The sequence below is a fragment of the Amblyomma maculatum genome, chromosome 1, assembly GCF_055883805.1.
Source record: "Amblyomma maculatum isolate TAMU_Amacu chromosome 1, ASM5588380v1, whole genome shotgun sequence".
Lineage (NCBI taxonomy): Eukaryota > Metazoa > Arthropoda > Arachnida > Ixodida > Ixodidae > Amblyomma > Amblyomma maculatum.
The window spans coordinates 162,197,569-162,211,107 of record NC_139344.1 but is presented as its reverse complement, the minus strand read 5'-3'; the positions used below and the strand labels follow the sequence as shown (position 1 = coordinate 162,211,107).

Below are 13,539 nucleotides of genomic sequence, written 5' to 3'. Positions count from 1 at the left end.
CAGAGAAGAAAATAAGTAAACCAGCATAAAAACTAGACAGAGGCACAGCCCTCATTTTGGTCTGCAATTTTGACTAAGCAGTCAAAAGCATTAACAAAGCTTCTCCAAAATTTTAGCAGTTCATGATGCAAACAATTTCTTTATTGAGATTGTTCCATTCACCAATCGCCAGATGAAGGGATGAAAACTGTAACACGTTTGTTCGTGCAAAAGAAGGTTCCACTTTGTGATCATGGACGTGGCGAGGAAAGACTTGAGTGGCCGGTTTTATTTTCTAAATAGTGTAATTTTAAGGGTTATGTAAAGCTCGTAGAAAATTTTGCAGACGATTATGTTGCTTTCTATTGCGAAATTTGAGCGCAGCTCATCAGCTGTTTCACCTTTTCGATAGATTAAGGCAAAGATTTTGAGCAAGGCATGTATGTACAATTATAGACAACTATTTTATTTTTCACACATATTCCTTCAAGAAACACTCCACTAACAGTTCTCGACTCTCATGAAGGAAGATTTGTGGCCGGAGAAAGGAAGAGAGCAATTAAGTTATCGGGAGGTTGCAGGAGGCAGCGCGTGGGCCCATAGAAATGTTGTGCGGTGAAGAGACTTTCAATCTGTTTTTAATTTTGCCTCATTATTGAAGTTTTTTTGGCGTGTTATTTGTTGTCCCTATTTTAGACTTGTTTTCATGAGTCACATTTTCATGATTTCTGTCTTGTTTACTGTTGGCTCTTCATTGCCATTTTTCACTTATCTTCCATTTTGTTTTAGCTTGCTCCTATGCCTTGTTTTTATAATGCCACAAGCTACAGACAAGAAGAAAGAACCTTCACAAATATCAGCCAGACTTGAAAACGCTGTAGTTTAAGTTAGCAAGTGTCTCATCGAATTTCTAGCAATATATGTTTTAAAGGAAAATGAAGGCGGGCTAGATCCAAGCCAGGCCTTCATCGAAAACCAAAGGACGATCGACTAGAAATCTGAACAATCAAACTAGCTGCATATACACAAACTACACCAAAATATGCTTTTCTCTGCGAGTGCATGAATTCTCGGTTACTGCCCATTACCCCGCAGTTCGGTGTGGGCGCTCGCATTATTCATAAATTATCTTAGCAGTGTGTACCATGTGTGGTCAAGTCTTCCACTTCAGCTCTGAAGCGTGCTTTTCATAATTAGTTCACAGGAATGGAAAGGCGCAGTATCTGTCATACTTGCTTCTGTGAACACCTGAATCTTGCAATAAGGGAAGGAAGGTGGGAGTGAAAGTGGAGCTGGTTACAATGGAAAGACTCATTATCTGTCCCACTTGCTTCTGTGGACACCTCAATCGTGCCGTAAGGGAAGGAAAGTGGGAATGAAAGTGGAGCTGGTTAGAATGGAAAGGCGCATTATCTGTCACTTATTTCTGCGGACACCTGAATCATGCCGTAAGGGAAGGCGAGAGTGAAAGTGGAGCTGTTTACAATGGAAAGGCACATTATGTCACACTTGTTTCTGTGGAAACCTGAATCGTGCTGTAAGGGAAGGAAGGTGGAAGTGAAAGTGGAGCTGGTTACAATGGAAAGGCGCATTATCTGTCACACTTGTTTCTGTGGACATCTGAATTATTGCAGTAAAGAAAGGAAGGTGGGAGTGAAAGTGGAGTTGGTTACAATGGAAAGGCACATCTGTCACACTTGTTTCTGTGGGCACCTGAATCGTGCCCTAAGTGAAGGAAGGAAGGCGGGAGTGAAAGTGCAGCTGGTCACGGTGGAAAGGCGCATTATCTGTCACACTTGTTTCTGTGGACACCTGAATTGTGCTGTAAGGGAAGGAAGGTGGGAGTGAAAGTGGAGCTGGTTACAATGGAAAGGTGCATTATCTGTCACTTGTTTCTGTGGACACCTGAATCACGCTGTAAGGAAAGGTGGGAGTGAAAGTGGAGCTGGTTACGATGGAAAGGCACATTATCTGTAACACTTGTTTCTGTGGACAAGGAATGTGGGAGTGAAAGTGGGGCTGGTTACAATGGAAAGGCGCATTATCTGTCACACTTGTTTCTGTGGACACCTGAATCATGCTGTAAGGGAAGGAAAGTGGGAGTGAAAGTGGAGCTGTTTACAACGGAAAGGCGCATTATCTGTCACACCTGTTTCTGTGGACACTAAGGGAACGAAGGTGAAAGTGCAAGTGGAGCTGGTTACAATGGAAAGGCGCATTATCTGTCACACTTGTTTCTGTGGACACCTGAATCGTGCTGTAAGGGAAAGAAAGTGGGAGTGAAAGTGGAGCTGTTTACAACGGAAAGGCGCATTATCTGTCACACCTGTTTCTGTGGACACTAAGGGAACGAAGGTGGGAGTGCAAGTGGAGCTGGTTACAATGGAAAGGCGCATTATCTGTCACACTTATTTCTGTGAACACCTGAATTGTGCCCTAAGGGAAGGAAGGTGGGAGTGAAAGTGGAGCTGGTTACAATGGAAAGGCGCAGTATCACACGTTTCTGCGGACACATGTATCGTGCCCTAAGTGAAGAAAGGTAGGAGTGAAAGTCGAGCTGGTTACGATGGAAAGGTGCATTATCTGTTACTTGTTTCGGTGGACACCTGAATCGTGCCGCAAGGGAAGGAAGGTGGGAGTGAAAGTGGACCTGTTTACAATGGAAAGGCGCATTATCTGTCACACTTGTTTCTGTGGACACCTGAATCGTGCTACAAGGAAGGTGGGAGTGATAGTGGAGCTGTTTACAATGGAAAGGCGCATTATCTGTCACACTTGTTCCTGTGGACACCTGAATCGTGCAGTAAGGAAAGGAAGATGGGAGTGAAAGTGGAGCTGGTTACAATGAAAAGGCGCATTATCTGTCACTTTTTTTTTGTGGACACCTGAATCATGCTGTAAAGGAAGGTGGGAGTGAATTTGTTTTTTTTTTTTTGGGGGGGGGGGGGGGGGGGGAGGGGGGGTTGTCCCAAAGAGACTCAGGCTATCAGAGATGCTGTCGTAGAGGACTCCGCAAATTTCGACCCCATGGGGTTCTTTAACATGCACTGACATCGCACAGCACACGGGCGCCTAGCTTTTCGCCTCCATCGAAAAGAGGCCGCCGAAGACGGGATTCGATCCCGCGTCCTTGGGCACAGTAGTCGAGCACCCTAACCACTGCGCCACCCCAGCGGGGTAGTAGTGAAAGTGGAGCAGTTTACAATGGAAAGGCACATTATCTGTCACACTTGTTTCTGCGGACACTTGAATCGTGCTCTAAGTGAAGGAAGGTGGGAGTGTAAGTGCAGCTGGTTACGACAGAAAGGCGCATTATCTGTCACACTTGTTTCTGTGGACACTTTAAGGGAAGGAAGATGGGAGTGGAAGTGGAGCTGGTTGCAATGGAAAGGCTCATTATCTGTCACACTTGTTTCTGTGGACACCTGAATCTTGCTGCAAGGAAGGAAGGTGGGAGTGAAAGTGAGCTGGTTACGAGGAACAACGCCGACGCCGCGAAACCCAAGAACAGGTGCCAAAGAGCTGCGCTCAAAAACATTAGGCGAATTTTTCGCCTAGTTTCTAAAGCTCAAGGCCTAACTTGCAGTTAATTAATGAAATGCTGGAAGCAGTTGCATGCAAATAAGCGCAGTTGTTTTGCAGAGATTGAAGTTTAGCTATTAGGCACGATTTATGAGGGTTCCAGACAAATGAGGCATAATAGAGTTTCAGCCGTACGATTGTTTAGAGTCTTAGTTGCTATGACATAATGACTGCCCTAATATGTAGTCAATAGGAGTGTTTCAAAACAAGTTGGCTGAGAGGTATACTCCTAAGTACTTGTGACTGGGTGTGCTCTCAATGGCTAGATTATTGACCATATATGTGTAGTAAATTGCTTGATTAAGTGCTGTGAAACATTTTTTTTTAATATTAAGTCATCTGCATTTCACAGCACCGTTTGGTTAGGCATTGTAGGTCATTTTAGAGTTGTAAACATTCGGTGAGGTTAGTCACAGGGCAATAAATAATGGAAACAATCAGTGATGAAGTAATGTTAAGAAAGACATTTATGTAGATCAGGAATAATGTGGGCCCCAAGGCAGAACCCTGGGGTACACTGGATTTTATTACCCGAAATGAAGATAGGGACAGAAACAGCGCCTCTTTCTGTCCCAAGGCACTTCTGTCCCTCTCTTTCCAGCGTTCCGTGTCCTTTGCACCGTACCAACATATAACAAAAGATTAGATTTACTCAGCCCACTTGTACCTTACGTGAAATGAATGACCCAGGGAGTGAATAAACGAGAAGATATATAGGAGATGGATCTGTACATTTTCAAAATATCATTCTTCAGAAAACTTTTTGCCATTTTTGGAACCTCAAAGTCCTGTTCCCCCATAACGAGTAGAGAATGAATGCATAAAACTTGAAATTTCTCCAACCAACACTTTTATTTTATAAAACCCCACAACAAGTACCCAGGCAAAATTGAACAAGGTATTAAAAGAAGTTTTCAAAAACCTCCCAAACCACCAAAACCTCTACCTGCAGTTATCGTGCACCAACGGATCAGCCCCAGCCTTCTACGGTCTGCCCAAAGTCCATAAACCTGGGACTCCTCTACGTCCAATTGTCGACTTCCGCTTCTCCCCCCTCCGTTCGTTGTCGGAATGCCTGCACAAGCTCATAACACCAATCACGGGGAAAACCGTGACCCACGTTCGACACGCCAGGCATTTCATCGAACTCGTGTCCCAGGTGAGCCTTGAGGCCGACGAGTGCCTTGTTTCCTTTGACGTGGCGTCCCTTTTCACAAATGTCCCTGTAAATCTCGCGTTGGCCGCCACTCCAGAAGCCCTACAACGCGACGATACACTCAGCGCACGAACCCCACTCAGTGTAGACGAGGTATGCCGCCTTCTGGAACTATGCTTATCAAACACATACTTCTCATGCCGAGGAGAATTCTACAAACAAGTTAAGGGAACACCAATGGGTGCCTCCATCTCTGTCGCTATGGCGAATATAACTATGCAGCACATCGAAGAACGAGCTCTCAACTCTTTCCGCCCACCGCCAAAAATTTTTCTGAGATATGTCGACGACTGTTTCTCAATTATTAAGAAATCTGAAGTCCAAAATTTCCTCTCTCATCTAAATTCCATACAACCGGAGATTCAGTTCACCCTAGAAATGGAGAAGCGAGGCTCCCTGCCGTTTTTGGATGTTCTGGTGACCCGAAAAAACAACCGTCTGCGATTCTCCGTATACCGAAAACCCACCCACACAGGGCGATATCTGCATTTCACTTCGAACCACCCGACAAGCCATAAAGCGTCAGTTGCGAAGACCTTATTACAAAGAGTGGAAACACATTGCACCACAGAGCCCGACAAAGCAAACGAAAAACGCTTAATATTCAAGGAACTAACCATGAACGGCTACCCAAAAAAATTTATCCGGAAAATCATTCGCCACCAAAAACGCAACGACAGGCCCCGGGAAGAAAATAACCAGCAGCAAACAACTACATCTCAAAAGTACGTCACTGTCCCCTATGTCCGAGGCACCAGCGAAACCATCGCCCGTATTCTAAGAAAAGAGGGAATTCGAGTGGCTCGCAAGCCTTCAAACACTTTGGGGAGCCTGCTACCCTTCCCCAAAGATCGACCACCAAGAGAAAGAGCCCAAGGCATTGTCTACAAAATTCCCTGCGCCGGCTGTGATGCTAGAGCTACATTGGCGAAACAAAAAACCTAAAAGAAAGAATTCGGCAACACAAGAACGATGTACGAAATTTTTCAAGAGAACGCAACCCCGTAGCTGAACATTGAGAAGATTCCGACCACAGAATAAATTTCGAAGAAACATTCATCCTGGAGACAGAGACCAATTACCGCAAAAGACGCCTCCTCGAGTCATGGCACATACAGTCGACCGCAAATAACATCAACCGGACAATAGGCAACCTCCCTGCTGTATACTTGCAAGGTCTTCGCTCTCTCCTGGCCACTTCACAGAAGAAAAGAAAAAAGTCGCCAGCGAGCACACCTGCACCTGCGGCACCCTCACCATCTAAACCCCCCTCCTTCCTTCTCATTTCTTTCACACACATCTCACCCCCTCCCCATTCTCCCCCTCGACCATTCCTTTACTTATAGCTGCACGCAGCCCCGCGTCATGCACCCCTGAAGAAGGAGCCGAGCCAGCTCCGAAACGTCGGGTTTTATAAAATAAAAGTGTTGGTTGGAGAAATTTCAAGTTTTATTTAGTTATCAACCCAACCAGACAGGCAAATCTGTCGAAATGTTTAGCTTTCAGAATGAATGCAGCATTGTTTGAAACAGTTGTCACTATTAATACAGCAAAACCTGTTAATTTTGAAATTCAGTCAATCTGGACTGCAGCACGGTCCCAGCCAATCCCAACGCAAGCCTATGACACTGTACACCTGTCAATTGAGACTCAGCAACAGGAGGTTGCAGCAAAGTGTGATACCACAGAAGGCGACCTTGCAAATAACCTCACTCGAGCCTAACTTCACGATATCCTTAGTGGAAGCTGTGACAACAATCCGAGGACCTTATTGCTTAATAGTAAAACAGACCGGCCACACAGTTTCGATTGCAAATTTGTAAGCAATACACCTGCTTGCAGCCACAGTGGCTACCGCTAAAAATGTCAGCAAAGCCAATTAAGCCAAGCTTTCAGACTTGACTGGCACATAGTTCGTCATTTTTTACATCTCAAAGGTGCACCCTGATGTGCATTGCCACATCCCTCCCACGTACTGCAAACGAGGCACTGCTGAGCGGTTCTGCTTCGACACTGTCAATAGTGCACACACAACTTCAAAAAATCACTGCCACACAGTTGTGATCTCAAAAGCAGTGCATAGTTTTTCACATGAATGTATGTGATGCTAACATGTTTTACCAGTTTTTGGAGAAGTCCCATTCAACAATTTGGACTTTTGTCAATCTGCTTCAAGTCGGAATTAACGAGGTTTTGCTGTACTGCTTCTTAAAGATGCCAGTATAAAACACCCTCACAAAAATAGTGAACATGTTGCCACCAGAGCAACCATGTACAGGCAATCAACAGAAATTGGGGGTGAGTACAGGACCCTGGCTTTCAAGAGAGTTCAGATGATTATACCAATCCCATTCCCATCACTACTGATGTGTCCAATAACACAAAGAGTATGTGGCTGCTCACAAGCAATAAGAAGATGCTCAAATCAACAATTTTTCTACAAGAAACCGTGGTCATATTTGTGCTAGTGGTGGAACTGCTCATCGTCACATCCATAACAGTACACAGTATAAGTCATTCCGCAGTGCCAGTTGGTCATCTAAAGAAACAAATTACTTGGTGTTCCATTCTCCCCAAAAATAGTGATTGCTGATAAAACTGATTCAAAGAACTTGAAAGCTCTGTTCCTGCATACCTTGTTGATGTAGGAAATACTGATGTCTTAACACTTCAAATGGGTTTAGACTGTCAATGAGCAACAACAGCCCAAGTGTAGAGGGGTCACAAGTAACCCTTGTGCCTCTACACTTCGAGACTTAAGACTAGTCTCCCTTTAGCGCACCATAAAGACACAACACATGGTAAAAAGACCCAAATACCTACACCCAGTTATGTTGTGTGAAAAACAGCATGTTACAAATAAGATGCACTCATCACACCCATCAAAAAGCTTCAGAACACAGTAAAGTCAATAGCCCCAAAGCCCCAGACACTGATAAATTTCAGGCATGCAATGAATATTATCATGTGTCATACAACCACTGGCGAGATAAGGCGAACCACAAAAGACCACAGTATTATGTCTTACCAACTGCACACATGACAACATTAATCATGAAAACAACAACCACCCCTAGAATAAAATGGCCAAATTCAAAGTGCCATGCTAACAGTTGCTTTTCATAACCACACTAGCAGGCACGCAGGCACTAACACCACTAGCCATGAGTCAATGGTATCTAACTGGTGGCATGCAACCTCAGAACAGTACATACACACACACACAGTTAAGGGACAAAAATTCAGGAAGCTGTTACCAAACTACAAGAAACTAATTTTGATAATAAAGTAGCAACCACCAAGCATATGTGTGCCCCAAGATCGTTTTAGTCTACTGAAAAACAGTTATGATAAACACGTCAGGTCCACACGAACAAATCCTGAAAACAACCCCCCCCCCTCCCCTCCCTTTCTTTACATACAATGCAAGGTCTGTCCTTTCCTAAAAAGTGTCACCTGGAATTCAATGTAGATGCCTGATTACTATTAGTTCAAAAGACCAATTTCATCAAGCACCTGCCATCGACAGTAGCCACAACCCTACAAGTTCGCTCTTTAACCCTTTCGCTGTCATGAACGTACCGGTACATTTTCGCGCTTCCCCCCCACAGTGTCACCGACCTACCGGTATGTTCTCTATTGTGCATTCAAAACTGGCGCACTTGGACAGGCTGCACCATCTGTCAAATCTTTCTAGTTCGTATATTCGCTTCGTGTTGTGTTGGTACGTACACACTGAAGAGTATGGAGCGACTGCGCCCACCCCCACCCCCGCCACCTTCTTTGTGGGAAGGGGGGCGCAGTTGCTCCGCACGCACTACTCTCTCGCAGAGTGATTATGCGGTGCGTGCGTGCGGTTACGGGTTCAAGGGTTGTTCTGCCATCTGCCAGAGGTTTGCAGATTTTTATTTTTATTCTGTTGGCATGTCTGCTACTATGCGTCACATTCAGGGGCTCGCCGCGCCGTTGCCTCTCCAATAGATCGACACGACTCGATCGCTGCTTTCGCTCTTGCCGCGCCCTTGCTTGCAGCAAGAAACAGCAAAGGAGGTTGTTTTAGCCTCTTTCCATCTCCCTCTGCCATCTTGATTTCACAACATGCCATTTATCTCCGTTGTGTGGGTCACCGAAAATGCGCGCGGCTACTTTCGTATGGCTGACCGCGCAAGACCTTTGACTGCGGACTGGAGCAATGGCTCTTTTGATTATAAATAAGAGCCGAGCTCGGATTCAGTCTCTCAAGGAGTATTGAAGTTTTTTTCTTATATTATCCTCATTTATCTAATTTATAATCAGGCTGATAATGATGTTAACAACACCTGCAGAACAATGAAATGTGCATATTCCGTTGACTATGGTATTTGTATAGCACTCATAATCAAAAATTGCTATGCTCATTCCCTGAAACCAAGAAGACACTGGGGGGTGTGTCACGGCCAGAAACACTCGACAGCGAAAGGGTTAAAAGAATGCCACATGCTTACAACATTTCATTTTTAGGCTGTCATTTTCAAAACTACATGGATGAAGCTCTGGCATTCTTAGTACTTTTTGATCTCATCTGGAACAAATGCAATTTTTCTGGAAACCTGAAAATTGGACTTTACACAATACTGTCGTAAGAAGACTGGTCTCAAAAGGCATTCATTCATTCTTGGCGAGAAATATTTTCCATCCATAAATTACAAAAATTTCACCGTGACTTTACCATTTTCTGTTTGGTATTTTCAGCTTTTGAAAATTCTAAACTCTGTTCCTTTCATTTTCAGAGTCCCACTCTTTTTATTACCTCTCCGGGAATGAGCAGAAGTCAAATTTAACCAACAACAAAAAACAGTTTAAGGATGCTCAATGAACAAGACCAAAAAAGCAGTAAAATGGATACAGCTGAGAGCCAAATATGCAAAACGCCAACTTCACTCAGCTACACTGTTCCACTCACTACTACTTTTTTGCATGCTTAAAAAAAAGGCAAATTGAATCCACACAACACAGTGTAATTTTCCTTGAAAAGTCCCTCAAATGGTTTGTCAAGACAGGAATAAACGAGGACGGACTACTTTAGAGCCCAACAGATCACACGCACACCGATAACAGTGCCCATTCCATCTACCCATTTGTGTGTGTGTGCGTGCATGTGTATTTGCTGTATCATGTAGTAGTTCACTCCTTAACCGTTGAGCAAACAAGCCGCAAAGCAGACACTACTTAAAGGGATGATCCATGCAAAAAGGCCAGTTTTCTCTGTGGAATTTCTGCAACCCATATAGGGAAGCTTCATGCAGCTTCAAATTACCCTCCTCTGAACTTGTACACCTCAGCAAGTAGGGCTGTGCCCCAACCCAGAAACACCACATCGTCCTGTGACGCGTGATCAAATTCCAGCTGAGCAGCTCCCTTTGATCACCATGTGTTTTTGTGACCTGCACCTCTCTGTAAACTCCCACTTGCACAGCTATGCCCTAAAGGTGCAGAGATTTTCAGCCCAGCAGTCAAGTATGCCAAGGCAGCTGAATCTGCTCTGAAGCCAACAGAGCAAAGGTAACCTCTTTTAGGGTCAGAAATATGTATGCAACACACAAAACAGGCTGCAGAAGATGACCATGGAGTTCAGCAATCGAACAAGATTCGCTCTTCAGTAGAAGAATAAATCATTATGTAAAATTTATTATAAAATTTCAGTATACCTAATGATTTCAAAGATACCATAATTATTCGTGACTCGGATTATTGTGCAAAGCCTGATGACAGGCCTTGCCTAAGTAACATTTAGCATCCATGCGTAGGGCACTAAAAATGCAGTTATGTCACACTAATGATAAATAGGTCGTGCAAAGGAATTTCTAACTAAATTGCAAGGCTCAGGCAGAGCTCCTACTTGACTTGAATGTTTACAACTTCCACCATGATTTTATTGAATGAAAATCATTTCAGGACTCCCTTAAAGGAGCTCTGTCACAAACTTCCTGCAGTAAATTTCCTTTGAAGCTGTGCATATGACACTAGTAAACAAGGACCACAATATAGAATTTGCTAGCACTCAATATGTAACCAGATTTTTTTTTTATTCAATATTTTCAGCTTCATTTTCTGGCTACCGTAAGGTGGCCGTGATGCACAACTGAGTGCGAGGTCGTGCAACACAGCTTTACTTTACGCCAGCTCTCATACCGAGCTGTTCCAGAAGCCATAATCTATCCTACTGTAGTTTCAGGGTGTCTCACACGATCTCATACTCACTTGTGACATCACAGCATCATTCGGAAATCAGAAATTGAACAGTGTGGCAGTATAAATTGGATCATACATTATTTACTCGTCACAAGCAAATTTCACATTATGATCCATGTTCAATACTGTCTTTAGCATAATTACAAAGCAGAAATACACAAAAAATTTGGTGCATCTACCCCTTTAAGGATTCATGTGGTATGTGAGGTGCAACGTCCCCAAGCAACTCGGGCTATGAGGGACGCCATCATGGTGGGCGTCGGATGAATTTCAACCACGTGGAGAATCTCTCTAATGTGCACTGACATCCTACAGCACATTTTGCCTCCACCGAAATGCGTCGAGGTTCAAACCTGGCTACTGCAACTCAGTAGCCAAGAGTCACCATGGAGCCACAGCAGTGGACCTTTAAGGCTTTGAAAAACAAAACAAGCATAGGCCATGAAATTCATCTCCAGCATCTCGGCAACAAAAACAAAGCATTGTTTTCATGAAGCCACACCTGCCTCTGCTTTTAACGTACCCAAATTTGACAAAAATATCCCCCACTATGATATTAAAGTCTACAGCCTTACAACAAGTGAATCCAACGGTCCAACTACAGATACAACTTGCCAACGAAGCAAAAAATGGCTACTAAAGGCGGCTCCCTTAACAACTGTCGAAAATTACTAATACGGACAATTCCCATGCACCGCCTAGCTAGGTGCAAAGGCATGTGATGCAACCATGATGTCGTGAGACACCAGTGGTTCAGGGTCACTTTTTAAAGGCATTTGTTACCTTGTTTTATCAAGTTCTGTTTTTCCCACAACTGCTCCAGCAAATCGAAGTTGCTGATAAATCTAAATATGAGTTTCATTAAGATTTGCCCTCAACTTCCATTCACTGTGCTAAGCTTGCATAGCTTATTCAACAATTACAAGTAAGCAGAAAAGAAAATGCACCCCTTTAAAGATGCAATAATGCAAACATAAAACTTTCATATGAAAATACACTCAATGTTCACTGCACAAAATCCGCAAACATAATATATTTCACAATGCAGGCAATGCTAAGCCCATGTAACATGCACCTCTTTTCATATTATGGCACAATTTATCAAAATATTGTGCGAAAGAATATAAGGCTAAAAAAAAAAATGCCAGCTAAGACAGGGCCACCATGTAATGTCCACAAGTTTTAAAGCAAACACGTGCATTTTAGTCATCAGCAAGACAAAAAAGTGCACTGTTAAGCCTGCGATTTTAATTTGAAAGACCATAACATGAATGCTTAACATACATAAGAACAAAATACAAGTAGCAGATCAAAACTAGCTCATTGAAGAACACAGAGTACTGCTTTGTGCAAACATCTGATACAGTACAATACTACTTTGAAGTACAAGAGCAGGCCTATGCAGAGTCCATAACATATCACCTCCAGCTGTCCTGAAGTTAAAAAGATACTCACTTTGCACTCTTATGTTCAAGTGAAAGCAACACCAAGGCTATGACAACACTGCCTTCAGATAGGCACATTTCCTTCACTACCGATCAAATCCGACTGGCAGCGTACTTTTTGAAAGCAAGATCAAATCAAAAATCCAATGCGGCAGAAATTTTCAACCCCGCTTCGTTGGTGCATCAGGCTTTGCATAGTTGTAAAAGGCAAACACTCACCGGTGCAAGTGTAGGGGAGTCTTATTGAGCACCGTGTAATACTGTCGGACAAACTCCCGCCCTATGTGAAGAGCGGTCGGAGTTTCCATGACCATGACTCAGTAGCCAAAAGAAGGCTGTGAAGATGGAAGCGATGTCTGCACACACACACACACACACAAAAAAAAAAGTAAATTCGTGACGCTAGTGAGCTCTTGTCGAGTAATTACGAGCATCCAGTCAGTAAACGGCAATGCGAGCGCCACGCGGAATGCGTCACAGGCTCAGTTCAGACAGTCATGAATCCAGTACGCGGTGACACCGTCAAGCTAACAGTGTCCTCAATAACGCGCGACCTTGTACACAAATCGCCGTTAACTGATCGAAAGGAGAAAAAAAAAAAAAACTGCTACAGCGCGCCCATGACGCGAATTTAACGCAAAATTAAAATTTGCAACGCAGCGCTGCCCTTAGTATACATATATATACTGCGTAGCAAGCTCAGACCGCACATCTGCGCACTCAAAGGCTATTCAATCGTCAATCCTATTGCAACGCAATGGGCGAAGCTGAGCAACGGCAATTCAATACCTTTTCAACCCTCCCTAGTTAAAAAGATCACCGTTGCAAATGTCGGACGAGAACCTGGCAGACAAAGCTGGTAGGCATTTCTCCACCCCTACTTTCAGATGCACGCATTATTTCATCTGCAAAATGGAATCCGCACCCACCAAAATCAATTAAGTAGCGCACGTTCTAAAATCCAACACTGCCAACACCGATGGCTTCGCACCACATGTCCGGCACGTTCCGAGGGCGTGCAGCCATGCTCGGACCTCTTATGGAAAAAATACGAACCATTTAAGAAGTTCATTCGTACTGCAACAG

At 43.8% G+C, this 13,539-nt stretch overlaps 1 protein-coding gene across 3 annotated transcripts in view; it reads right to left on the bottom strand.

Moving 5' to 3' along the window:
* rin (ras GTPase-activating protein-binding protein 2) overlaps window positions 1-13,539 on the bottom strand; it is a 74,755-nt gene that overhangs the window by 60,679 nt on the left and 537 nt on the right. For 2 of the 3 annotated variants that reach the window (XM_084589477.1, XM_084589479.1), the window contains exon 2: window positions 12,673-12,809. In XM_084589477.1, the coding sequence (XP_084445603.1) occupies window positions 12,673-12,767 (95 nt within the window). In that variant the 5' untranslated portion in view covers window positions 12,768-12,809. The remainder of the gene's footprint in view (window positions 1-12,672; window positions 12,810-13,539) is intronic. The other variant, XM_084589478.1, reaches the window with a different exon arrangement.